General features: G+C 35.3%; 1 protein-coding gene across 1 annotated transcript; it reads left to right on the top strand.

Moving 5' to 3' along the window:
* Positions 1 to 7,053: 7,053 nt before the first annotated feature.
* On the top strand, positions 7,054 to 21,676 carry LOC127833300 (uncharacterized). Its single transcript, XM_052358480.1, has 12 exons — positions 7,054 to 7,186; positions 7,823 to 7,876; positions 8,709 to 8,815; positions 10,042 to 10,215; positions 10,527 to 10,638; positions 11,050 to 11,133; positions 12,193 to 12,230; positions 12,859 to 12,900; positions 14,667 to 14,853; positions 16,499 to 16,571; positions 18,516 to 18,655; positions 20,106 to 21,676. The coding sequence occupies exons 1-12, from the start codon at positions 7,148 to 7,150 to the stop codon at positions 20,265 to 20,267; spliced, it is 1,212 nt and encodes a 403-aa protein (XP_052214440.1). The 5' UTR covers positions 7,054 to 7,147; the 3' UTR covers positions 20,268 to 21,676.
* Positions 21,677 to 26,227: the final 4,551 nt, after the last annotated feature.

Here is a 26,227-nt window from a genome sequence, read left to right as displayed (position 1 = left end):
GTACGAAATATTGACAAGTATATCAGTAGCGAGTATGCAAACATATCGTTTATCGTTTATTCTTATGATTTTATTCTTACGATAGAAATTAAAAAGGATAATATGTATATTCAAATAATGTACATATGCAATGTTAAGATAAAGTCTGAACAATTAATAATGGGAGGTATTTACAAAACTAAGACCTGATTAAGATTTATTTAAAGTAAGAAAGCAAACACACTCAGGGTGGGGTATAATTGGAATCAATAACATGGAAAGTCAGACCTGATTAAATCCAAATAAGAACACATTAAGTCCAGAGTCGGCATATAGATACGAGATTATAAGTAACACTCATGGTCAATAAACAGCACAGATGAAAAGGTCACCTATTGTCTGGGGTACAAAAGTTATAGTACTGACGAAAGTAACAGAATTACTCTATATCAATAAAAATTGATTAGTACCAATATATATTGATTAAATTTTAGTATATCCGCCAAGCAAGTGAATACATGAAAAAGTGTTCCTTCTAGAATATTCTGACGAATCAACCAATGAATAATAACCATACTAGCTGAGGACCAATCAAAAGTTTAAAAGAAAAATATGCAAATTAATTTGGGGACAAAATGGGGATGTTCGGAAGGAGAGCGGCACTCCGCGGTTGAGTTAGCGTTTAGACTCGGAGGTGTACGGATCGAGAAAGATACGATCATGTAGCTATCAGACTGTATTTGTATAACCGAAAATATTAAGTATGTTAGACATTAAATTGGACTAGAAACTGATACATGGTGTTGTTGAATATTTTATCCTACGTCGATATAATAGAGAGGGACCGACTTGTCCCATGCGCGACACGAGAAAATGGTAGTTAATGCAAATCTCGTCATCTTGGCAATTCGCGCATGACGAGATATCGAATGATAGGCTACACACCGGTAATTTAAGAGTAATGAACATTGTTAGTAACTATGTGTCGTCTATGAACTATGAACGATTACGGGACAATAGCTTAAAGACTAGAAAACAATATAAGTTAGACACATTTGCATCTTACATATCTTAAAACAAACAAACATGTGAATCTAAAGCAATACATTTATTACTGACACTACCTATTCTATATGTCGGCGGACAGCATAAGTTCAAAGAAGGAACCACAATTAAATAAGATCCATTTTCGAATGATAATGATTGTATAGCAAGAAGTCATATATTAATTCTAGGTAAACTTGCATTAGTTAAAATAATTGTGTTCATTAAGTTCACATCAAGTATCAACTACGAATTACACATTTTTCAGGCATATGTCTTCCTACTTATGATAAAATTGTACATATCATATTATCATTGAACTCTTGCTATGTTCTTATACATATATTATATAGAAGATGCTAACTTATTCATTGAACTAAGTATGTTGCTCAAATATTTCATTGTCTATTTGTATAATAATGATCACGTTATATTTTACACTGTTGTTAAGGTGACTTATAGGCCTATTAGGCCGGGTGTTCTTGTATGCATTGTATATATGTCTGTTAATCTCCTGTACGTAAACACATGTCACTATAATAAAAGATTATCTTATCTTATCTTATCTTATCAATCTGTTCTGTAAAAAGAGATAGAACAGATTAAAGACGGCGCTAATAAAGTGTGAAAGTGCGCGTGCCTTTGAACGTTGAGTTAAGCGAGAGGTGCGAATGAAATTACACATAATTAAAAACTGATACTATTGTGTCACCTTGCATTGTGCTAACATCAATAACTCAAAAGTGTCTCGATGCTCGCGCAATAAATGGTTTTAATGGAACCATTAAAATCGCTATTATTAATACAAAGCACATTTACTAAAATTCATGCTGCAATTTCTATTTAAGAGTTTCACGTCAATTAGAAAAACTTAAAACATTTACATCAATTTACGTATAAGATGATAAACAGCATGAAGTGCTTTTCGGTTGGTACATTGCCGATATATTTATAACTTGCTACCAGTTGATTATAACTATATATTTTATTTGATATTTTACATGACTGTCTCAGTCCTCTAAGCCGAAATGATCCGTAAACTAAAAAAATTTCTTTGTGTCGTATTACTTAAACTAAATTTTGATTCACATCGTGCATCGAATCATTTCTGTCGGTCATGTCGGTTGATATTCTTTTTTTTTCTGGGATTGTTTTAGTATGATGCTGCTGCATTTGCAAATATTACAGAACAAAACAGAATAGTTTATTTTTGACTTAAGCATGTGAAGCTCATCGTTATTAACATACATATAAATAACAGCATGCGTTGAAGTACACACAAAAACACACATAATTTTAAAGAATAAATAATCTAAATAAACACGAAATATACTTCGTGGACATATTTCGTGAGAATGGTACATGGATGGGTTTAATACACAGTGGTCACACAATGTTATGCATATAGGTTTACAAAAATATAGATACAGTTACATATTTCTGACCTTATTTTTTTGTGAAAAATGTACTTCTATTTAACACTACATATATATGACATTTTCTCTTATTTTAAAGCATGTTAAACAATACATGGCTGGCTTTCTTAATACAGTTTTGTTTGTGCTATTAAGTAGTTTAATAAACATGAACATATTCGGTCGGATTCTATAATATTTCGGAATTAATGCATTCCTAACATCATTATAATAAGGACATTTAAGAACAAAGTGAAATTCATCCTCGATGTCATTTAGGTTACATAATATACATTTGCGTTGATCTCTGTCAATAAGTGTATATTCAGTTATTATCCTTTATAAAAGTGCGGCTCGTGTGAATTTATGAATAGCAGAAGCATTTGTCTGCTTAATTAAGATCCGTGTTAGTGTTCGTGTGTCGTATGAATAGATATCGTTGCAGGAAATTACAATGATCCGTAAATTTAAGATCTGTACAGTATTTACGAAATCAGAATGAAGTATCTGGCTTATTTGGTATTTTTCCACACATGTTTTTCTTAACTTTTATTTAATTTAAATCCGTTTATAGGAACTATATATATATATATATATATATATATATATATATATATATATATATATATAGCGAGAAATTGAGTGCTTTTCGGTCTTCACAGGAAAAGCATTTCGGTCGGTATATTGCCGATATTTATCCAATTTTGTAGTATAGACATACAATCATATAACCATTAATTAACTAATTAAACCCGTTAACACACACTAGAAACGATATATTGCATATATATAGCGAGAAATTGAGTGTATTTTCGGTGCTTTTCGGTGCTATTCGATGCTTTTCGGTACTTTGCGGTGATTGTATGCACCCGTAAATAACTATGTATAGACATCGTGAACAATACATAGTGAGCAATCTACCCATATATACAATATATAATCATATCATAATATATATATATATATGTACTGTGCACAGTACTTACCGAAAAGAAAGGCGCAACTTCAAAAACGTCCCTCTCGTACATAAATTGGAGCGTTTTATATCCAGAATACGAGAACACTGTGTACGATCCCTTACACAAATAATCAGACAAGTACTTTGTCTGGCTATGTCCCACTACTAAAGGCATTGTTAGTAAATAAAATCAAACACAACAATTCGAGCACAAGGTCAATTAACACACTTTATATCAACACCGATTCATAAAATGTTTATATGATTTATATCGTGATCAAAGCTAGACTTGTATTGCAGTTATGATTTTTTTCTTAACAAAAAACTTCTTATTTAAGTATTCGGATCGGAACGGTTTGACAACAAGCTGTATATCTACCCAAGACCCAAATCTTCGATTGACAGTAAGTAAGAACAACATGCCAAGAGCAGATATACAAGGGTGGCACTAACCTGTGATCGCGACCATTGTATCCTTAATTGGCAGTTGTTGTTACTGTGTCCCCGGAAAATTTCAGGGTATTGCATGAACCATGTCACGAAATTGACATTTAACTGGTAATATCAATGTCAAAAGTAGCAGTAACAGACATAGTTACTTAGTGGTCTAAGGTGCCCATCTACCTACCCAGGGGTTGTGGATTGATATGGCATCTTTTCATATTGGTATTAACACGGCCGTAGGAATAGGTCCATTGTTTACATTACAATGGTATCAAATAATGTATGGTCGGTTGGGAAAGTGAAAATTTTATCACCTTTTCCGGGTAGTCCTATAGGCATTTGCGCGTGTAAAAAACGTTAAAATAGGCCGACTTTGACCGCGATTTACAGGCTGAATCTGAACCTGCCTTAAAATATTTTTAGATGGTTAGAAACTGTGGAGGTTTTCCTGTACTACAATACCATTATAATTAATATCGAGTCAATAATACTGTTTTATAACCCCGTTTACCTTTTCCGGGTTTTCCTTAAGGCATTTCCGTGTGTAAAAAAACCCGTTAAAACAGGCTGACTTTGACCGGGATTTACAGGCGGACTCTGACCCTGCCATAATTTATTTTGACATGGTTAATAAGTGTGGAGTATCTTCTTTACAACGGTACCATTATAATTAATATCGGACGAATAATAATGCATTTATAACCATTTTCGCTTTGATGCTTCGCCTTATTTCATATTATGCTTTCTCACAATATTTTTTACATATTTAGAAACAGTGGAACAATACCGTAACAACGGTACCAAAAATGTATGGTCGGTTGGGAAAAGGATGCTTTTATAACCCCTTTTAGCTTTTCCGTGTTTTCCTCAAGACATTGTTCTGTGTTAAAAAAAACACGGTATTTTTCGGTCAACTTTTACCGCACAGCGATTTACAGGTTAACACTGTCCCTGCCATAAAATATTTTAACATTATTAGAAACTGTAGAGGATCTTCTTTACAACGGTACCATTACAATTAATATCGGACGAATAATAATGCATTTATAACCATTTATATCGGTTCCTGGTTTTCTTTACGGCATTAGCGTGTGTAAAAAAAAACCGTTAAAACAGGCCGACTTTGTCCGCGATTTACAGGCCGACTACGATCCTGCCATAAAATATTTTCATAGGGTTAGAATCTGTAGAGGATCTTCTTTACAACGGTACCATTATAATTAATATCGGACGAATAATAATGAAGTTATAACCATTTATATCGGTTCCGGGTTTTCTTTACGGCATTTGCGTGTGTAAAAAAACCCGTTAAAACAGGCCGACTTTGTCCGCGATTTACAAGCCGACTACGACCCTGCCATAAAATGTTTTGATATGGTAAGAATCTGTAGAGGATCTTCTTTACAACGGTACCATTATAATTAATATCGGACGAATAATAATGAAGTTATAACCATTTATATCGGTTCCGGGTTTTCTTCTCGGCATTTGCGTGTGTAAAAAAAACCGTTAAAACAGGCCGACTTTGTCCGCGATTTACAGGCCGACTACGACCCTGCCATAAAATATTTTGCTATGGTTAGAATCTGTAGAGGATCTTCTTTACAACGGTACCATTATAATTAATATCGGACGAATAATGATGAAGTTATAACCATTTATATCGGTTCCGGGTTTTCTTCTCGGCATTTGCGTGTGTAAAAAAAACGTTAAAACAGGCCGACTTTGTCCGCAATTTACAGGCCGACTACGACCATGCCATAAAATATTTTGATATGGTTAGAATCTGTAGAGGATCTTCTTTACAACGGTACCATTATAATTAATATCGGACGAATAATAATGAAGTTATAACCATTTATATCGGTTCCGGGTTTTCTTCTCGGCATTTGCGTGTGTAAAAAAAAACGTTAAAACAGGCCGACTTTGTCCGCGATTTACAGGCCGACTACGACCCTGCCATAAAATATTTTGATATGGTTAGAATCTGTAGAGGATCTTCTTTACAACGGTACCATTATAATTAATATCGGACAAATAATAATGAAGTTATAACCATTTATATCGGTTCCGGGTTTTCTTTTCGGCATTTGCGTGTGTAAAAAAAAACGTTAAAACAGGCCGACTTTGTCCGCGATTTACAGGCCGACTACGACCCTGCCATAAAATATTTTGATATGGTTAGAATCTGTAGAGGATCTTCTTTACAACGGTACCATTATAATTAATATCGGACGAATAATGATGAAGTTATAACCATTTATATCGGTTCCGGGTTTTCTTCTCGGCATTTGCGTGTGTAAAAAAAAACGTTAAAACAGGCCGACTTTGTCCGCGATTTACAGGCCGACTACGACCCTGCCATAAAATATTTTGATATGGTTAGAATCTGTAGAGGATCTTCTTTACAACGGTACCATTATAATTAATATCGGACGAATAATAATGAAGTTATAACCATTTATATCGGTTCCGGGTTTTCTTTTCGGCATTAGCGTGTGTAAAAAAAAACGTTAAAACAGGCCGACTTTGTCCGCGATTTACAGGCCGACTACGACCCTGCCATAAAATATTTTGATATGGTTAGAATCTGTAGAGGATCTTCTTTACAACGGTACCATTATAATTAATATCGGACGAATAATGATGAAGTTATAACCATTTATATCGGTTCCGGGTTTTACCATAAAGATTTCCGGATATTTCCGGGTTTTATACCTCGCCCAAAATACTCAAAGATTTCCTACACAAATTCAATGTGAAAGCAATAACTTTAACAAAAAATAAAGTCAAACTTTTGCGCATAGACATCCGCTTACCACACCTTTTCTTAAAGAGCATTCCAAGCCGCAATGATTTAAACAATAAAAAGGGGGGGGGGGGTCATACGTTATGCAAGAAAGAACTCGACGCGAATCAGCGGTTACTGTTTTATGGCCATCTATTTACCGGCTTCGTATCAGTTGAGAAGGGTTTCCCGCCATCTGTCAAAGTCTCATGTAGTCTCCAACCTTCATGCAAAAGAGTAAATTTCTGTTAAACATCAATGTTTTCCCTACCACATGCACAAAGAAACATTCTAAATTAAAGCCGTGGCAAGTGCCCCTACAGAGAATTGCTTCTTCTTATAAATGATGTTCATGTTTTGAGAGAGTATAGCACTCCAAAATATTTAGTATATTGTAACCTCAAGGCAAGTAACCGTGCGTATTTCAAAACAAACAACAACAACATGTAAACGCTATAAATAATAAGATTGTGAAATCGTCGCTTAAATATATTGACATATTTGTATACAAGAACCAATATGACGGTCGGCTGGAGAACATTGAATGTTGGAGAGCAGGTTAATTAATGTTATTAACGGTTAAAGACAAAGTAAAGACTTTAATTCATCATACAATCGCAATACTTCCCTGCGGCCAGTGCGGGTGCGGTAACCTCTTTTCACTTGTGACACGCATTGAACTTGAAGATAAACTTGTAACAGTGTTGTTTTTTTCACAATTTTGGAAATGGGGACGGGTTTCTTTGATTGAATTGGTTAATTGGTGTTGTTGATATTTTGCTAAAAAAATACTAAGGTTCAGCTTATAGAGCTGCATTTGAAATTAAATGTTTTGACTCATTTTTATTGGAATTTTTATGTCCCATTTGCGAAAAATATATACTTTTATTCATTCGGAATGGGTTTCATACCGGAAATAAATTTGAACAAAAAAAAACACTGTGTATGAGAATGAGACTGATAAAGATGTAGACCGATGATATGATTGCTGCTGCTTACAAGTTTTGTTCTTGAGACTGACATACTCTTCTGCACAATGGCACATCATCATGCGATTAAATTCTTTTCTATATTTGCCTTTAATACTGTACTGACTTGTATCATCAAACTTATTCATAAAATTGTTATATTGTTTGCATCGTTCTGATAAGCCGGAAAAATCAACACTTGCTTTATTTATTTTTTTGTGTGCAGGCACTGGTGTATAATCATGAAGGGCAAGCAAGAATTGAAGATGGTCCGAAAAGGGTATGTCTATTTCCAGTCCTGTAATTGTATTATCCACTACAGGGGTGTTAAAATCCAATTCCTTCTCAAAGTGGTGACTAAAATTTTCATCTGGGCACTTATAATGCAGGACCTGCTGTGCCATGTGCCAAATTACCAAATGGCTACAAATTAGAAAATTAGACATTTTCATTTGTCTAAAACTTTCTTCATAAAACCTCATTAAAGTGATAAAATGTGAAGAAATTCGATGTTCTACGGTAAATTTTACTAAGGAAAATTTTGAGCCAGGGGGAGCCCTGTGATGTCCAAAATACTCGCCCAATAGAGTTAACAAATTATTAGTCTAGTCTGCCACTTTATTTTGTAACAGGATAAGGTGCTTGTCTTGGGGGCCACATTATAAGATTGTGTCAATGCATACAATGTTGTGTTTATTACAGTAACCAGTCAATGTTCGGGGTTGGGATTTATTTGAACATTGACGCCCTTTATTTTCTCACAAAATATCAAAGTAGCTTGATATTCCTAATTAATATTGAGAAGAAATAATGTCTAAGTAAGAATGACTGACAAAACATAAAATGTTAGAAGCTACAAAGTAAGCAAGGTCATCCCTTCAGGGCAAGTGGTGTTTAACAGATTTTTAAACCCCAGCTCTACTAACCTGATCATAATATGTTAGACTGAATAGAGCTTTAGCAGTCCATTAGCAAAAGTTGTTTTTATTAATATTAGAACTGTAATATCATACACCATTATTTAATAAATTTGGTTTCATTTCATCCCTTCATGGCCAATCATGGAGGAAAAATATTTATTCATGAAAAATAATAAATCTATTTTTATTCAGCTGTTTTTGTTTCGTGAGCGTATGACGGTACTACAGAGGTACACCGCCAATCAGAATGAGTACTTGGTTGTCAAACATAGAGACGGTCAGATAGAGCATAAGCATGGGTAAGTAAACATAGAAACGGTCGCAAAGAGCATAAGCATGCCATAGGTAAGTTAACATAGAGACGGTTGCATAGAGCATTAGCACGGGTAAGTAAATAAGATTGAGGATATAGCCTGGCATGACAGCCATTATAAAAACACAAGTGATGATATCTACTCATCCTAATAATTTATTTGCAAAAGATTTGTCTAGTTCCAACGGACATTAGCCCAACTAGCTGAGCATGTCCCAATAAATTCCAAATTCAAGACTGTGTCACTAAAAACAATAAGGGATGATAGCTACTCATCCTAATAATTGATGTTTTTAATTCAATGTGGTTGATGTTTTGTTAACCAGGTTTTCCGAAGGAAAAAACTGGTTATTAGATTGGCGAATGCGGGCGGGCTGGCTGGCTGGCGGGCTGGCTGGCTGGCGGGCTGGCTGGCTGGCTGGCGGGCTGGCGGGCTGGCGGAATAAGCTTGTCCGGGCCATAACTATGTCGTTCATTGTCAGATTTTAAAATCATTTGGCACATTTGTTCACCATCATTGGACGGTGTGTCGCGCGAAATAATTACGTCGATATCTCCAAGGTCAAGGTCACACTTTGAGTTCAAAGGTCAAAAATGGCCATAAATGAGCTTGTCCGAGCCATAACTATGTCGTTCATCGTCAGATTTTAAAATCATTTGGCACATTTGTTCACCATCATTGGACGGTGTGTCGCGCGAAATAATTACGTCGATATCTCCAAGGTCAAGGTCACACTTTGAGTTCAAAGGTCAAAAATGGCCATAAATGAGCTTGTCCTGGCCATAACTATGTCATTCATTGTGAGATTTTAAAATCATTTGGCACATTTGTTCACCATCATGGGACGGTGTGTCCCACGAAAGATTCACGTCAATATCTCCAATGTCAAGGTCGCCACGACTAAAAATAGATTTAAAAAAAAAAAAAACTTACAAAGGGGGTTAATTTTTTTTGGTCATATCAAAAGTTCAGTTTGAGTTTTCTCCCTTTATCAGATTTTTTTTTCACAATGAAAACCTGGTTTTGTGACAATTTTGTCCCTTGTTTTTTACTCTAAAATCAGATATGGTATTAAAATACTAATATTTGTTCAATATGTTAACCAACTTATTGTTTGAAGTAGTTATAGAATGATGTAATATTCATTGGATATGCTATGTATATAACATTATTATTAAGATATGATAATGATAGTGTCTTTTGATTTTCAGACCATGTGTTATGTTTCTGAACACACTTGCATACAAAAGCATAACCAAGCAAGACATGATTTCATTGGATGCTAACGAAGCCTTGGTAGTGTACAGCCAGGACGCGTCAACCAATAAGGTGAAGCGTTACATCAAGTATGGACCCACAATGTTTATGCCAATGGCCCATGAATGGTAAGACTTTATGAGGAATGCTATACATACATTAATCTGTTACAAAACTGAAACAACTCTTAATGGTTAATACCATGTATGTACAAATTAAAAAAAACAACAACAAATATTTAAAGTTATATAACTGTTTGTCATTTTTGCATTAACAAATATTTGTTTGAGTATGTGAATCATGTTCAATCTGGAATACTATATTTTTTGGCAGGATCTATAGACATGGTAACAATAGCAGTTAAATGTATGTTGTGAATGTCTTCTTTAAAGAAATAATGGCTGCTATTGTTTTGCTTCAGAATTGTTGTCGTTTTCAGGCTACACAAATTCTCATGGCACGGCACAGACCCTGACAACAAGACTCGACTTATTCCAAACCAGAATAAATTTGAACGTCTACAGATCATACCGGATCAGTTCTACTATAATGTGTGTACAATTGTAAAGTCACAGCTGATGTTTTTATTTAAAAAATGTTCATTTTTATTTTGAAGCTATTATTGGATAAAACTATAGGATGTTTTTTTTTTAAATATTGCTTAACCCATTACTACTCGGATATTATGCAGTTTGAGGCGTTTGTAGTTCCTTAGAAAATAAAATTTAATTGAAGACCTTTCTTAATAACAAATCCTAGTTTTAAAGGCTTCATTTCCATCCCTAAGATACTGATGAGCAGCAAACAGCATTAAACCTGAACAGACTGTGAATTAGTCGCAGGCTACTCTGGTTTAATGCTGGTTGCATTTAGCCATTTTTACTTTGCTTCTTAGTTGGAAAGGGCTAAAAGTGCAGCATGTTTGTGTAGTTCATTGTGACGTTCTGATGACTTTCCTACAGGTGGACGAGGTACGGACAGCTGATGACGCACTTATCAGAGTGAAGCTCATGATCTTCTACGAGCTTACTGACATTGACCTCATGGTATGGCACTTTTTAACCCTTCACCACTTAGATACGTATTTAACCCTTTTCCACTTAGAAACGTATTTTTAGCAGTGCTCTTGTTACACATTTTTAGTCCTTTAAAATGTTACATTTCATTAAATACCTTTCTTACTAAATTCAAGTTTTAAAGGCTTCATTTTCAAACCTTAGTTACTGATGAGCAGCAAACAGCATACAAACCTGAACAGACTGCGAGTTACTCGCAGGCTGTTCTGGTTTTATGCTGGTTGCTGGTTTCGCTTCTTTTGGGGGAAAGGATTAACAAAATTGAAATATCATCCTTAAATTTACCAGTATAGTTTAAAAAAATATTTAGTCTTAGCTAACAATGCATAAATGAAGACAGCCAGTTTGTTCTTTGAAAGAAATTACTTAGCAATTGAACCTCTATTTTCATTTTTAGATTCACCAAAGTAATTCTTTATTTGTGCTATTGACATGTTCATACAGCAAACAGTTAATAACTTGTTTGGGGCCATCTATACACTTTGCCTTAAGGGTTTGGAGTAATTTGTCTTTACAAGTATTTATTTATTATTCAGTGTGTTTCATTTCAAATATACTTTACAGCAACATCATGTATATTATGTAGTTGTATCTGCGTTTGCTTCTTATTGTCCCCTACCTGTTTCACCGGAGGGGACTTATGGTTTGCGCTCTGTGCATCAGTCTGTCAGTCCGTCACAGTTTTCTGGATCCTGCGATAACTTTAAAAGTTCTTCATATTTTTTCATGAAATTTGAAATATGGACAGATGGCAATAAGGAGATTATGCATGTCATTTAATTTTTTTCCTACATCAAGAATTCTGGTTGCTATGGCAACAAATAAAATAAAAAATTCTGACAATGGTGGAGCCAGTAGGGGACATATATTACTTGGCAATAGTCTTGTTTTGGGTATATCCACTGTCTGTAAAGGATATTTAAGACTTTTAAGTTAAGAGTCATGTGGCTCAAAGAAAGAAATGGAATGAGGCATACAGTATTTGTTTTAACTAATATTCATTTCTTCACTTGATTTCAAATATTACAGCTAGAAGCCACTAAAGATCCTATTGCAGATTTTGTAAAGTAAGTTAATGTTATGGTCTTTTACATACTTTGTAGTGCATATGCATCTAAGATTGTAAAGTTTGGCTCAATTGAGAGTGTTTTGAATTTTTGTGTGGTATATTAAAGGTGGGATCGGTTGGTGGAGGGAATTTGACGCAGTCAGCACTTATCAGCCCAAAATACACAATTGTTTGCCTATTTTATTGTTAATCAGAATGAATTTTTAACGCAATAGTGTAAAGGATTTGAGTTTAATGGCAGAATAGCTTTTGTCAATGACTGTTACAAGAGGACACATGTGTTTGAACTGTTCTTAAAACTGCAACAAACTTTCTAAAAATTGCATGTAATTAGTTGTTAATAATGTGTGTCTTGTTCCGTGAAAATTTGGCAAAATGCATGTGCGTAAAGTGTCGTCCCAGATTAGCCTGTGCAGTCCGCACAGGCTAATCAGGGACGACAATTTCCGCTTTAATGGTATTTTTTGTTTAGAGGAAGTCCCTTTTTACCAAAAATCTAGTTTAAGTGGAAAGTGTTGTCCCTGATTTGCCTGTGCGGACTACACAGGCTAATCTGGGACAACACTTTACGCACATGCATTATACCCAGTTTTCTCAAAACAAGACACATTTATTTATTTTACCAGTTGTGTGTGTGCAGACACTGTCGCCTTTGCTGCTAAAAATACGTAAGTAATCAATATATTCATGTAATTCTTATACTGGTAACTGTACAACTACAATATTGTCGTTTATGAAGACCCTTTATAAATAATATTAAGTTAGCACTGTTTTAAATTTCATGGTACATACACATAATTTATGGTAAAAAAATCCCCACAATTTTACCAAAATGTAATAATACATTTTTACCATATACCGGTATTTGTTTGTTTTTGTTATCCCCACGCTTTTTGAAAAAAAGGTGGGGATATTTTGGTTATCTCCGCCGTCCGTCCGTCTGTCTGTCCGTCCGTCCTGGCCACTATCTCCTCCTACACTAAAAGCACTAGAACCTTGAAACTTACACACATGGTAGCTATGAGCATATGTGCGACCCTGCACTATTTGGAATTTTGATCTGACCCCTGGGTCAAAAGTTATAGCAGTTGGGGTGGGGCCGCGTCAGAAATTATCACTCATTTTTTTAGGTTATTTTACATTTACTTCTTTATTTCTACACCGATTCACTTCAAATTGATACTGGACCTCTCTTATGACAATACGGTCAAACTGAACCATGCATGGCCCCATTCCCAACCCTGGGGCGCCCCGCCCACATAGGCCACACCCACCAAAAATTTCCATTTACTATAATTTTTTCATTTCTACACGGATTCACTTCAAATTGATACTGAACTTTTGTTATGACATTAGGGTCAATCTCAACTATGCATGGCCCCAATCCCAACCCTGGGGCGCCCGCCCACATAGGCCACACCCACCAAAAAATTCCATTTACTATAATTTTTTCATTTCTACACGGATTCACTTCAAATTGATACTGAACTTCTCTTATGACATTAGGGTCAATCTCAACTATGCATGGCCCCATAACCAACCCTGGGGCCCCGCCCACATAGACCACACCGACCCAAAATTGCCTTTACTATAATTTCTTCATTTCTACACCGATTCACTTCAAATTGATATTGAACTTCTCTTATGACAAAACAGTCAATCTCAACTATGCATGGCCCCATTACCAACCCTGGGGCGCCCCGCCCACATAGACCACACCCACCCAAAATTGCCTTTTACTATAATTTCTTCATTTCTACACCGATTCACTTCAAATTGATACTGAACCTCTCTTATGACAATACGGTCAATCTCAACTATGCATGGCCCCATTACCAACCCTGGGGCCCCGCCCACATAGACCACACCCGCCCAAAATTGCCTTTTACTATAATTTCTTCATTTCTACACCGATTCACTTCAAATTGATACTGAACTTCTCTTATGACAATACGGTCAATCTCAACTATGCATGGCACAATTACCAACCCTGGGGCGCCCTGCCCACATATGTCACACCCACCCAAAATTGCCTTTTACTATAACTTCTTCATTTCTACACCAATTCACTTCTAATTGATGATGAACTTCTCTTATGACAATACGGTCAATCTCAGCTATGCATGGCCCCATTACCAACCCTGGGGCACACCTAGGTCAAATATTCGGCGTGGGGATACGCGTCGGCCTCTGCCGCGCCATTTCTAGTTTAAGAATTGCAACAACGTGCCTCAAAATACCACAAAATGTATGCAGCTGTTCATTTGCCCATTAATACTTCCCATAGAGTTTCTTGAAAATATCTGTTTAGGTGATACTGTTGTGTGTCATAATTTTGATAACTAACTTTGATAATTTTGAACACAAGTGATGAGGTATAGAATTTGTTTTGAATATGACCTTGACCTCACCGTCCATACATGTAACCTTCAAGGTACATAGAGTTTATAGAGAACTCTGGACAGCTGAACAACCTGTCCAGCTTCCCTCAGCTCACTGAGAGGGCCAAGTCCATTGGCTATAACATCTCCAAGGTAGTGTTCCGGGGGTACTTTGCCCACGAGAAACTGCAGAAGCTACACGACGGGGCCATTGAAGTGCGGACCAGACTCAAGATGGCTGTAAGTTACTTAACAGTATGAGTATATTTGTGGACATTATTTGAGTCGCGTTCTGAGAAAACTGTGCAAAATGCATGTGCGTAAAGTTTCGTCCCAGATTAGCCTGTGAAGTCTGCACAGGCTAATCAGGAACGACACCGTCGCCTAAATTGGATTTTTGCTAAGAAGAGACTTCATTTAAACGAAAAATGTCATAAAAGCAGAAAGTGTCGTCCCTGATTAGCCTGTGTGGATTGCACAGGCTAATCTGTGACAACACTTTACGCACATGCATTATGCCCAGTTTTCTCAGAACACGACTCATTTTCATTTGAGCAGCACTCTAGGAAAACAGGGCTCAATGCAATTGCTTAACGTTTGGTCCCAGATTAACCTGTGCAGTATGCACAGGCTAATCAGGGCAGACACTTTCCTCATAAACTGGATTTTTGCTAAGAAGAGATTTCCTTAAAACAAAAAATGCCATAAAAAGGGAAAGTGTTGTCGCCGATTAGCCTGTGTAAACTGAACAGGCTTATCTGGGAAGACACTTTATGCACATGAATTTAGCCCTGTTTTAGGCTATTAAATTTTTTTTAAACACGCTTCAGTTTTACTAAGGTACAATGTAGCAACTATTGAGAACTGCATCAAGGTGATGAATTAAGTCTTGTCTTTACAATAAAACATGTACATTTGTGCTTGTGAATCGAGATTTTATTTCCACATTTGTGGTATGCTTATTCTGGTATCCCTACATTTCTGTTTGTTATTTCTGTGCTAACAAATGCTGCTTACCTGTATATTATTTTAGTACACAAAGTCTTAAAGTGATGCTTACCTGTACATTATTTCAATAAACAGATGCTGCTCACCTGAATATTATTTCAGTGCAATTATTGCTTACTTATATATTATTTCAATACAACAAACACTGTTTACCTGTACATTATTTCAGTACACCAAATGCTGTTAATCTGTATAGTGTTTCAGTACAATAAGCACTGTTTACCTGTATATTATTTCAGTACAACAAACACTGTTTACCTGTATATTATTTCAGTACAACAAACACTGTTTACCTGTATAATATTTCAGTACAACAAACACAGTTTACCTGTATATTATTTCAGTACAACACATTTTGCTTACCTGTATATTATTTAAGTAAAACCAAGTGAACAAACACAGGTTTACCTGTATATTATTTAGTACAACAAATCTTGTTAACCTGTATATTATTTCAGTACAACAAACACTGTTTACCTTTATAGTATTTCAGTACAACAAACACTTTTACCTGTATATTATTTCAGTACAACAAACACTGTTTATCTGTATATTATTTCAGTACAACAAATCCTGTTTACCTGTAAATTATTTCAGTACAACAAACACAGTTTACCTGTATATTATTTAAGTACAACAAACACTGTTTACCTGTATATTATTTCAGTACAATAAATCCTGCTTACCTGTATATTATATCAGTGCAACAAACACAGTTAACCTGTATATTATTTCAGTACATCAAACACTGTTTACTTGTATTTTATTTTAGTACATCAAACACTGTTTACCTGTATATTATTTCAGTACAACAAACACTGTTTACTTGTATATTATTTCAGTACATCAAACACTGTTTACCTGTATATTATTTCAGTATGAATCAGAAGAGCAAGAACAAAAGATGACAGACCTGAAGCTGAAGAATGAGAAAGATCGCATCGACCTTGGTCAGTGATAATACCGTAACCTTTTTCCTTTACTTATAGACATTTTAAGTCCCAGTTTTAATATGGATTTTTAGCTCATCTATCTTTTGAAAAAAAATTATGAGCTATTGTCATCACCTTGGCGTCGGCGTCGGCGTCCGGTTAAGTTTTGCGTTTAGGTCCACTTTTCTCAGAAAGTATCAATGCTATTGCATTCAAACTTGGTACACTTACTTACTATCATGAGGGGACTGGGCAGGCAAAGTTAGATAACTCTGGCGTGCATTTTGACAGAATTATGTGCCCTTTTTATACTTAGAAAATTGAAATTTTTTGTTAAGTTTTGTGTTTATGTCCATTTTATTTCTTAAGTATCAAAGCTATTGCTTTCATACTTGCACTTACTAACTATCATGAGGGGACTGTGCAGGCAAAGTAATGTAACTCTGACTGGCATTTTGACAGAATTAAGTTCCCTTTTTATACTTAGAAAATTGAAAATTTGGTTAAGTTTTGTGTTTAGGTCCACTTTATTCCTACAGTATCAAAGCTATTGCTTTCATACTTGCAACACTTATTAACTATCATAAGGGGGCTGTGCAGGCAAAGTTATGTAACTCTGACTGGCATTTGGACGGAATTATGGGCTCTTTATACTTAGAAAATTGAAAATTTGGTTAAGTTTTGTGTTTTGGTCCACTTTACCCTTAAAGTATCATAGATATCGCTTTCATACTTGGAACACTCGCAAACTATCATAAGGGTTCAGTAAAAGGACAAGTTGCATAACTCTGGTTGTCATTTTTACGGAATTATGGCCCTTTTTTGACTTAGTAACTTTGAATATATGGTTAAATATTTTGTTTCGATCCACTTTACTTCTAAAGTATCAAGGCTATTGCTTTCAAACTTCAAATACTTTCATGCTATCATGAGGTTACTGTACCTGGCAAGTTGAATTTTACCTTGACCTTTGAATGACCTTGACTCTCAAGGTCAAATTATTAAATTTGGCTAAAATTGCCATAACTTCTTTATTTATGATTAGATTTTATTGATACTTTGACAAAACTACTCTTACCTGACATACCACACCCACCCCCCTAATTTTTTTTTTTTTTTTTTTTTTTAATATCATCTCACATATGACCACCACACCCTCACACTATACCCCCCCCCCCCCCACCCACCCCACTCCCCAATTTTTAAAAAAGAATTTAAAACGGTTAAAAAACACAAATATTTATTGTTATTATTTTATGTTTGAAATACCGTCCAACCATCGCACCCAAGAATCCACCCCCCCCACCCCCCCCCCACCCCCCCCCCCACCCCCCCCCCCCCCGATTTTTGTTTTTGCGTGTTTTTTTTGCGTTTTTTTTCCGCATTTTTGGAAGATAATGTAATAAATGTCCACACCCCCACACTAAACACCCCTCTTCACTCCACCCCTCCCTCCTTTGTGATTGAAAATGAGAGTCCTTTCACCTTTAAAAAGAAAATAGATGAGCGGTCTGCACCCGCAAGGCGGTGCTCTTGTATATAACATGTTTCAACTCTGTTCATGTCTTCATTTAAGTAAGTCATTGATTGGCTGTCCATCTTTGCTAAAAGTTTGTCATATAAACAACATCTTTTTTTGTTCAATTGACATTAAATCTCACTGTTCATATTCAAAGGTAGAGCTCGAAATAATGCTAAATTGAAATTGTTTAAATTTATGTATATTATTGATTTTCAGAGCAAAAGATAGCGTTAGAAGAGTTATAAATCATGATATATTGATATTTTTTAAATAAACGACTCTTGTGTTATTTTCAGAGCAGATGATAGCATAAGAAAAAAAATGAAATAATGATAAGTTGTTAAAATAAATGTATATTTTGTGATTTTCATAGCAAATGGATATATAAATAATAATATATTGAATGTTTTTTAAATAAATCTATATTATATGATATTCAGAGCAAAAGATAGCCTTAGAAGAGTTGGCTCACAAGCAGGAGATGGAGCTGTCCGGCATGAAACACAAGTTGGAACTGGAGTTGAAGGAAGAGGAACAGAAGAGGAAGAAATGGGAGGCGGTGAAACTTGGGGAGCTCCAGGTACTGTGAGGATTCTGAAGTTTTAAGTGCTCGCTATTAATACGAGCCCCGTTATGCGAAAATGGGTCTTATGCTATATGCAGCCAGTGTAGCTCCTGACCAGCCAACGCATCCAGGTGATCTGGTCCTGACCATCCAATGCATCCAGGTGATCTGGTCCTGACCAGCCAACGCATCCAGGTGATCTGGTCCTGACCATCCAACGCATCCAGGTGATCTGGTCCTGACCAGCCAACGCATCCAGGTGATCTGGTCCTGACCAGCCAACGCATCCAGGTGATTTGGTCCTGACCAGCCAACGCATCCAGGTGATCTGGTCCTGACCAGCCAACGCATCCAGGTGATCTGGTCCTGACCAGCCAACGCATCCAGGTGATCTGGTCCTGACCAGCCAACGCATCCAGGTGATCTGGTCCTGACCAGCCAACGCATCCAGGTGATCTGGTCCTGACCAGCCAACGCATCCAGGTGATCTGGTCCTGACTAGTCAATGCATCCAGGTGATCTGGTCCTGACCAGCCAACGCATCCAGGTGATCTGGTCCTGACCAGCCAACGCATCCAGGTGATCTGGTCCTGACCAGCCAACGCATCCAGGTGATCTGGTCCTGACCAGCCAACGCATCCAGGTGATCTGGTCCTGACCAGCCAACGCATCCAGGTGATCTGGTCCTGACCAGCCAACGCATCCAGGTGATCTGGTCCTGACCAGTCAATGCATCCAGGTGATCTGGTCCTGACCAGCCAACACATCCAGGTGATCTGGTCCTGACCAGCCAACGCATCCAGGTGATCTGGTCCTGACCAGCCAACGCATCCAGGTGATCTGGTCAGGAGCTACCCTGTCCTCTAATGAAGCTGCAAAATCTTGTGTGACTAAATGATTGCGTTCTGAGAAAATTTGGCTTAATGTATGTGCGTAAAGTGTTGTCCCAGATAAGCCTGTGCAGTCAGTACAGGCTAATCAGGGACGACTGTTTCCGCCTAAACAACTTTTTTGAAACGAAAAATATTATGAAAGCGAAAAGTGTTGTCCCTGATAAGCCTGCACATGCTTGAAGCCCCCTTTTCACAGAGCAGGGCCCGAATGGTGGACAGGGTAGCTCCAGTTCATAGCAGGTAAATGCATAGGCCGGTCTGGAGCTATGCTGGTTGCATATGACATTAGACATATTATTTGAAAACACTTCTCATACATGTATTGAGTTACGTTTTCCCTGATTCAAATGATAAATTGGTATTTACTAAAAGATAGGCAAAATGATGACTATCAATAGTTACTTTGATTGATTAACAGTGCACAGGACCTGAATCTGTTACCTGCAATTCTTTTTTCTTTGCACCCAATTTAATATATCCATATAAATATCTAGTAAGAAAAGTATTTCTCAAATGGTGATGATGTTGTTTCTTGATCAAAAACTCCACTTGTCAAGTACTGTATCTTGTAGGGACTGAAGCTCACTGATGCTCAGCGTATGGACTACATGAAGAACCTGCACGGTCTAGGGGTGGACCTCGACCAGTATGTACAGGCAATTGCAGCGCGGCCGGAGAAAATCACACGCATTGTGGCGGCAGAGAACACTGCAAATCTGCACCTGCATCAGTAGACAGCATGCTGAGTTAACTCAAATGGTTTTTCCTCAATATAAACTAGGTGTACTTGATTTCTTAAAGGGTATCCTTCCATAGCCCACTATTTGATATTCATTAATCTCACCTAAAAGCTCGTGTACAACTGAAAGATAAATACCAAACACTGTTGTTTGTTTAGTTCATTTATTAATGTTTACAAAAATTCCCTAATTGGTGATAAATGATGCTTATTTTAGAAATTGTATAGGTACGATCTGCAACCCTTATATTAGTCAGGAAAAATGCTAATGGCAGTTGCAGTCCAAAAGAAACAATTTTACTCATTTGGTTGGAGAAAATTATTCTCAGCTGCCACTTTTTCTTAATTAATTTCCATTCCATAAAGCCCAAAACAAATTTATGTTTACAATGTAAGGAAAATCGGGTTAATATAGTTAATTTTGCATCAGCAAGACCCCTGAGTTGCCATGGTACACTTCAAAGTAAATCTTTAAATAGCATAACTGCTTTTTTGTATTGTAAGCTTGTTAGACTTGAATATGTTTATACTGATTATTCAATTAATTCAATAATCAGTATACATGTATTACCCATGTATTGGCATATATTAATTGAATATAATAGATATATATAGAAAAAGTGAGGGTTTAGAACTTTACATCAGCAATTTTCATTTCATCTGTGCCCTGTATGTAGACTTTCAAGTTTAAAACTAAGAAAGTTAAAAAATACCATAAAAATATCAAATAAAAAAAAATATATATATACAAAATATTATATGTATCAGACATTTGTTGTGGCACCTTTTAGCCTAAGAACCAAGCATGGGGCTTGCTGAGAGTAAGTTCAGTACAAATAAACAGCTTTATTTGCCAATGTGTTTTACCATGTATTGTTTATACATACAATAATACTTCTATTTTAATAATAATTATTATTGTATGTTTAACAATAATAATATTATTATTATTATTAAGTGTATTGTTGCTATTATTAGGTGTATCAACGTCAGAAATTTTTGTGAGTTTGTGTTTTCGTAAATAAATGTTTTGTTATTTTAAGCATTGATGTAATTTTTAAACAGACTGTTTGGATATTTATTTTGTATTTCCGTGCAATTGGTTGATAGTTGTGTGTTTACAATCAACATATCTTACTATAAATTAGTAACTTTTTCCTGCAATTCATTGTATCTCAATTTAGTTACATGTCTGCTGTATTTGTATGCCCCCAAAGGGAGATATAAAGTCAATCTCATCTCCTGTCCTTCTGCATGTCCGCCCTTTTTGTGTGATGTGGTGTATTAGTTGAGAAGTTTTGAAAGGATTCAATGAAATTCCATATAATGATAGAGACATACTGGGGATGTGCAGAATTCTGAATACAAGAACCATAACTCTGCCATGTGGATTTGAAGAGTTATTGCTCTGGGGGCATTCGCTTCTTACAGTTACTGCATGTTGTGGTTTTATTTATTGTATAATATTTATTATTAGGGATGCAAGAGGTTACAAAAATCATTAACCGGTTAACCTTTTCCCGTGACTGGTTATTAACCGGTTAACCAAAACGCCTTAAGTAGTGAAACGTATTTAGAGTATGTAAAAAATTTCATACCGCTCGAACAGCTCTGTAGAAACAAAAGTTATTTCATATTTGATATCGCTTGCATTGATAACATGCCAGTTTCGTAATAAAATGTTTTGTATAATTTATTTTAATAATTTTGTAAATGTATGCTATATATTTTATTTAGTTTTCCTGCGTACATGCACAGGGGTAAAAAATTTAAAAACTACACAATGTTCATTTTCACGTGTTAATAACTTATTTTTGGTTGGGCCGCTTATTTTACGTTCGCGTCGTATCGCTCACAAAAATGGTGTGTTCATTTTGTTTTAATTTTTAAGTTAATAATTTGCTTTCTTTAATAACACTGTCATCGGACGGTAATGGTGGAATCATTAGACGTAATGTTATCATAATTATATTAATTTATATATAAACAAAAGGACGTTAACTCGTCAAGATTACGGATGCAATTCTTGATAAAAATGTTACTTATAAACACGGTATTTTTGCGAGCAATCAGTGTTGGGTATTGGTAAACAAAACATCAAAATAAGCCTTCTAATGTCTCAACTGTTTTTTATCGAGAGTTCAATAAACGTGTCAATTACGTCTTCGCTAAAAGCTCACACTCACCGCAGTTCGCTAGTTAAATTTTAGCGAGTAAAAAAAACAATAGTGTCATTTATTACCGCCTATTTGTTATCACAAAGGTATTGATTAATTGTTTTATTACTTTGATTGTTGACACGTTATTTATTACCGTCGATCATGTGGCATGTTGTTCTAACTAGTCGCCAGTGCAAGTTGGCAGTATGTCACGCGAAAAAAGTAAAATCGTAAGAATTATTCAATGAAAAAAAATAATCAAATATTTTTTTGCAGGTTAACCTTTTTCCGAAAATGTAACCGGTTAACTGGTCGTTTCGGTAGGTTAACCGGTTTACCTCTTGCATCCCTATTTATTATAATAATTTTTTATGGAAATCAGTTTCTTATTGTTATTTTATCTTTTATGTACATTACAGTTTTGTGGCACAGTGGCTCGTGTGAATTACGTCTTTCGTATAGTCAATTGTTTGCCTTTTTAAGGCCGATGCAAATTTCAATACTTTCCTGTTGCCAGGGAAGAACAAAGTGCCAGCTTTATATTCCAATGGTTGTAGGTATGAGTCAGGCACAAGGCAGATCTCTTTGATTTCTTTTTCTTTTATATTTGTTTTATAATTTTAGAAAGTTTGTGCCATTGATGTGTTATTATTGTATTTTTATTTTTACTAATATCTTTATATGTTTTACTATTTCCGGGTATCTTTAGTGATATTATATACACATCATAATTCTTTATTATATACATGTATTTATAAAACAAATTAAAATGTAGTAAATTATATTATGTGCACATCATAAATCTTTATTATATGCTTAATAAACAAATAAATTTAGTTTGAAGTGGTTTTCCTTTAAATGCATCATAAGTTCAAATTGTTTAGTACAAGTTACTTTTGTTTTAATTGTCTATTGCGTAATAATGTTCAGAATATACATATTAAGCAAAGGAGGAATTATGTGACGCTTTATACCAAGTACATGTGTAAACTAATAGTTTTGGAACGGTATTTTGTTGATATTGTTGTGCATATTGAACTAAGCATTCGGCATCTGTTTTAAAACATTATATATCTGCTATACACTCAGAGGCACTTCTTACAGAACACTTACAATTTTGCTTATTTCTTGATCATTTATTGATTTTGGTAAAACATATGAATATGAACAAATAAATCATATTTTAATACATCATAGCAATTTTATTGGATTTGATCTAAGATTAGAAAAATTATCATTGAATGAGCAATATCATTCTAAAATAAAATTTCATAACATGACACAATATAAAAATACATTGTATCTACTTTCATCAGTGAAAATCGTTAAACAGGTAACCTCAATAGAACATGCAGTCAATACATATTCATTTCTGGTTGCTCAGTATCGTAATGGCATGTTATGCATGAACAGCGCATAAAAATAAGTAAACTTGTATTTATGTCCGCTCAATCTGTGGTGACAGATTGACACATTGATCTTATTGAGAACCCGTGATATCAGCTGAAGGTCGATGGAATGTTCATTAATTCCCAAATACCGTCCATTTAAGTGTCTGTAGGTTACAAAGGTTTGAAGATCGTATCTTTATACCCATGTGAAATTCAGAAAAAAAGTTTTACAATATTTGAATGGGGAAATTGGTATGGCAAAGCTAACGTTTGTTATGTTAAATGTGATACTTGTTTAATACATGTCTTGCACATGCAGTATAAGCTTTTGGTAAACAACATGCATGTTTTTGATATCGAGCAGTTAGCAATCATATTATTCTACAGATATACGCCTTTTTATGAAATCTTAATACAAGTATTTATTTTTAAATCAATATAGCCATAAAAAAATTATATTCAAAAGAAAAACAAAAATGTTTACATACTTTGCCTGTGCAGCCCAGAAGTGTCCGAGTGTCACCGTAGAATGATTTACATTCAACTTTGTAGAAAATGTTCTCAATTTCCAATGTGCAAAATTTGGAGTTGATATCTTTATCCCTTTATTTGTATCTAGTTACACTCATCTATTGGTGAAATCTTAATGAAAAAAATATATATTACTGTGTTTTTTCGACTCTCGTCAAGATTTGTCCGCACTCAAACACTGTGTCAGCGGTAAAAATAAATATAAATAAATAAAAATATATATTACTAAGCTCTTGTACAAATGAGACCTACTTATTTTTAAAGCAACCATTAAAATATTTTAAACATAAAATGTAGAGCCTTAAATGAACATCTATTTAGACGTAACATTATTAAATCCCCGTTATGTCTCTGTGGACTACATGAAACGTCGTCGCATTACTTTCTGGAATGAAGTCAATATGTGCACATTTGCTGAGAACTTATACGATATCTGTATAATCCGTGCCCTGCATTGAAACTTTTCTATATGGAGAAAAAACGTGTGACTTCTTAACCAATACTAAAATAGCTGATGCAGTTCATTATTTAATGTTGAATAGTTAGCGATTTGATACATGAATATGGTTAAGAATGAGACTCCCAAACAATTTTTTCTTTCTTTCAAGTCTTTCTAAACCTCTTTCTTTTTTCCCCTTATGCCACTCGATCTCCTACACCTTTCAAATGTCATCGTATTACTTATAACAAATGAAACTCTATAATCAATGTTTCTCTTTTTGCCTAACGTTATTTTTGCCTAATTATTTAACCCTTTACCAACCCTTAGATACTGATGAGAAGCCATTAGCATAAAACTGCGAGTCTTTGAGCACGTACATATTGTACATTTTGTATGAAATTCTATGAATAAAAAATAAAAAATGTATGTTTCAAAAATATGTGAGCCGTGCTCTGTGAAAAGGGGATTTAATGCATGGGCGTTGTGTCGACCAGATAAGCCTGTGCAGTCCATACAGGCTAATCAGGGACGACACTTTCGGCTTTTATGGTATTTTTCGTTTCAAGAAAGTCACTTCTTAGCCAAAATCATAGCAGACTGCACAGGCTAATCTGGGACGACACTTTACGCATTAAACCCCCTTTTCTCGGAGTATGGCTCATATGTATAAACTATTAATATCATTTTTGAAAATTTAAAAGTTTATTATATTCCAATTTATATGATCCTATAAGCTGTCTTCATTCATATCACGTGAACGTCTCATATTCTTCCATATTGGACGCGTGTGCATTTAATATTGTCCACATTTGACGGTCGTAGTTTAAACTACCGGTATTCACACGGTATTCTTCATGAAAATTTGATGAACACATTAGATATGCAATAATGTGTTATAAACCCCATACATAAATATGCTTTTAATAGTTTCTTAAATATTCTCTGAAGGCTTTGTCGGAAAAACAAAATCTTTTCAGGTAACAGGAAACATCATTGAAGGATGGGAACACTCATGCTCTTAAGTGGAAATGAAGTTGTATTTGTGACTCTGACACTGTTGGCATACACAAATTGTACTCGCTCATTCAAATACATCACCCTATTGTACACAACGCTGTTAAATAGCAACAGTATTAGCCATCAATATACCCCTTTAAGGTGTCCATACTTATATAACAAAACATAGGGAAAAGTATTTTTGACCATGACAAAGTTGGCACACGCACATTGGACTTGCCCACCGGCTGGTCCCAATTAATATGTCAGCTGTGCACTGCTTTGAATACATCATCATACTACACACAACACTGTTAATTAATTATAGTTATTACTTATATGCCATCAATATGCCCCTTTAAGGTTACCATACTTCTATTAAATATATGGAAAGATTGGTGTGTAAAGACACGTAGTATAAAAAACAAAATATGAA

This window comes from Dreissena polymorpha, chromosome 6 (genome assembly GCF_020536995.1).
Source record: "Dreissena polymorpha isolate Duluth1 chromosome 6, UMN_Dpol_1.0, whole genome shotgun sequence".
Lineage (NCBI taxonomy): Eukaryota > Metazoa > Mollusca > Bivalvia > Myida > Dreissenidae > Dreissena > Dreissena polymorpha.
The sequence above is the reverse complement of the archived record's forward strand: the minus strand, read 5'-3'. Positions and strand labels throughout refer to the sequence as shown.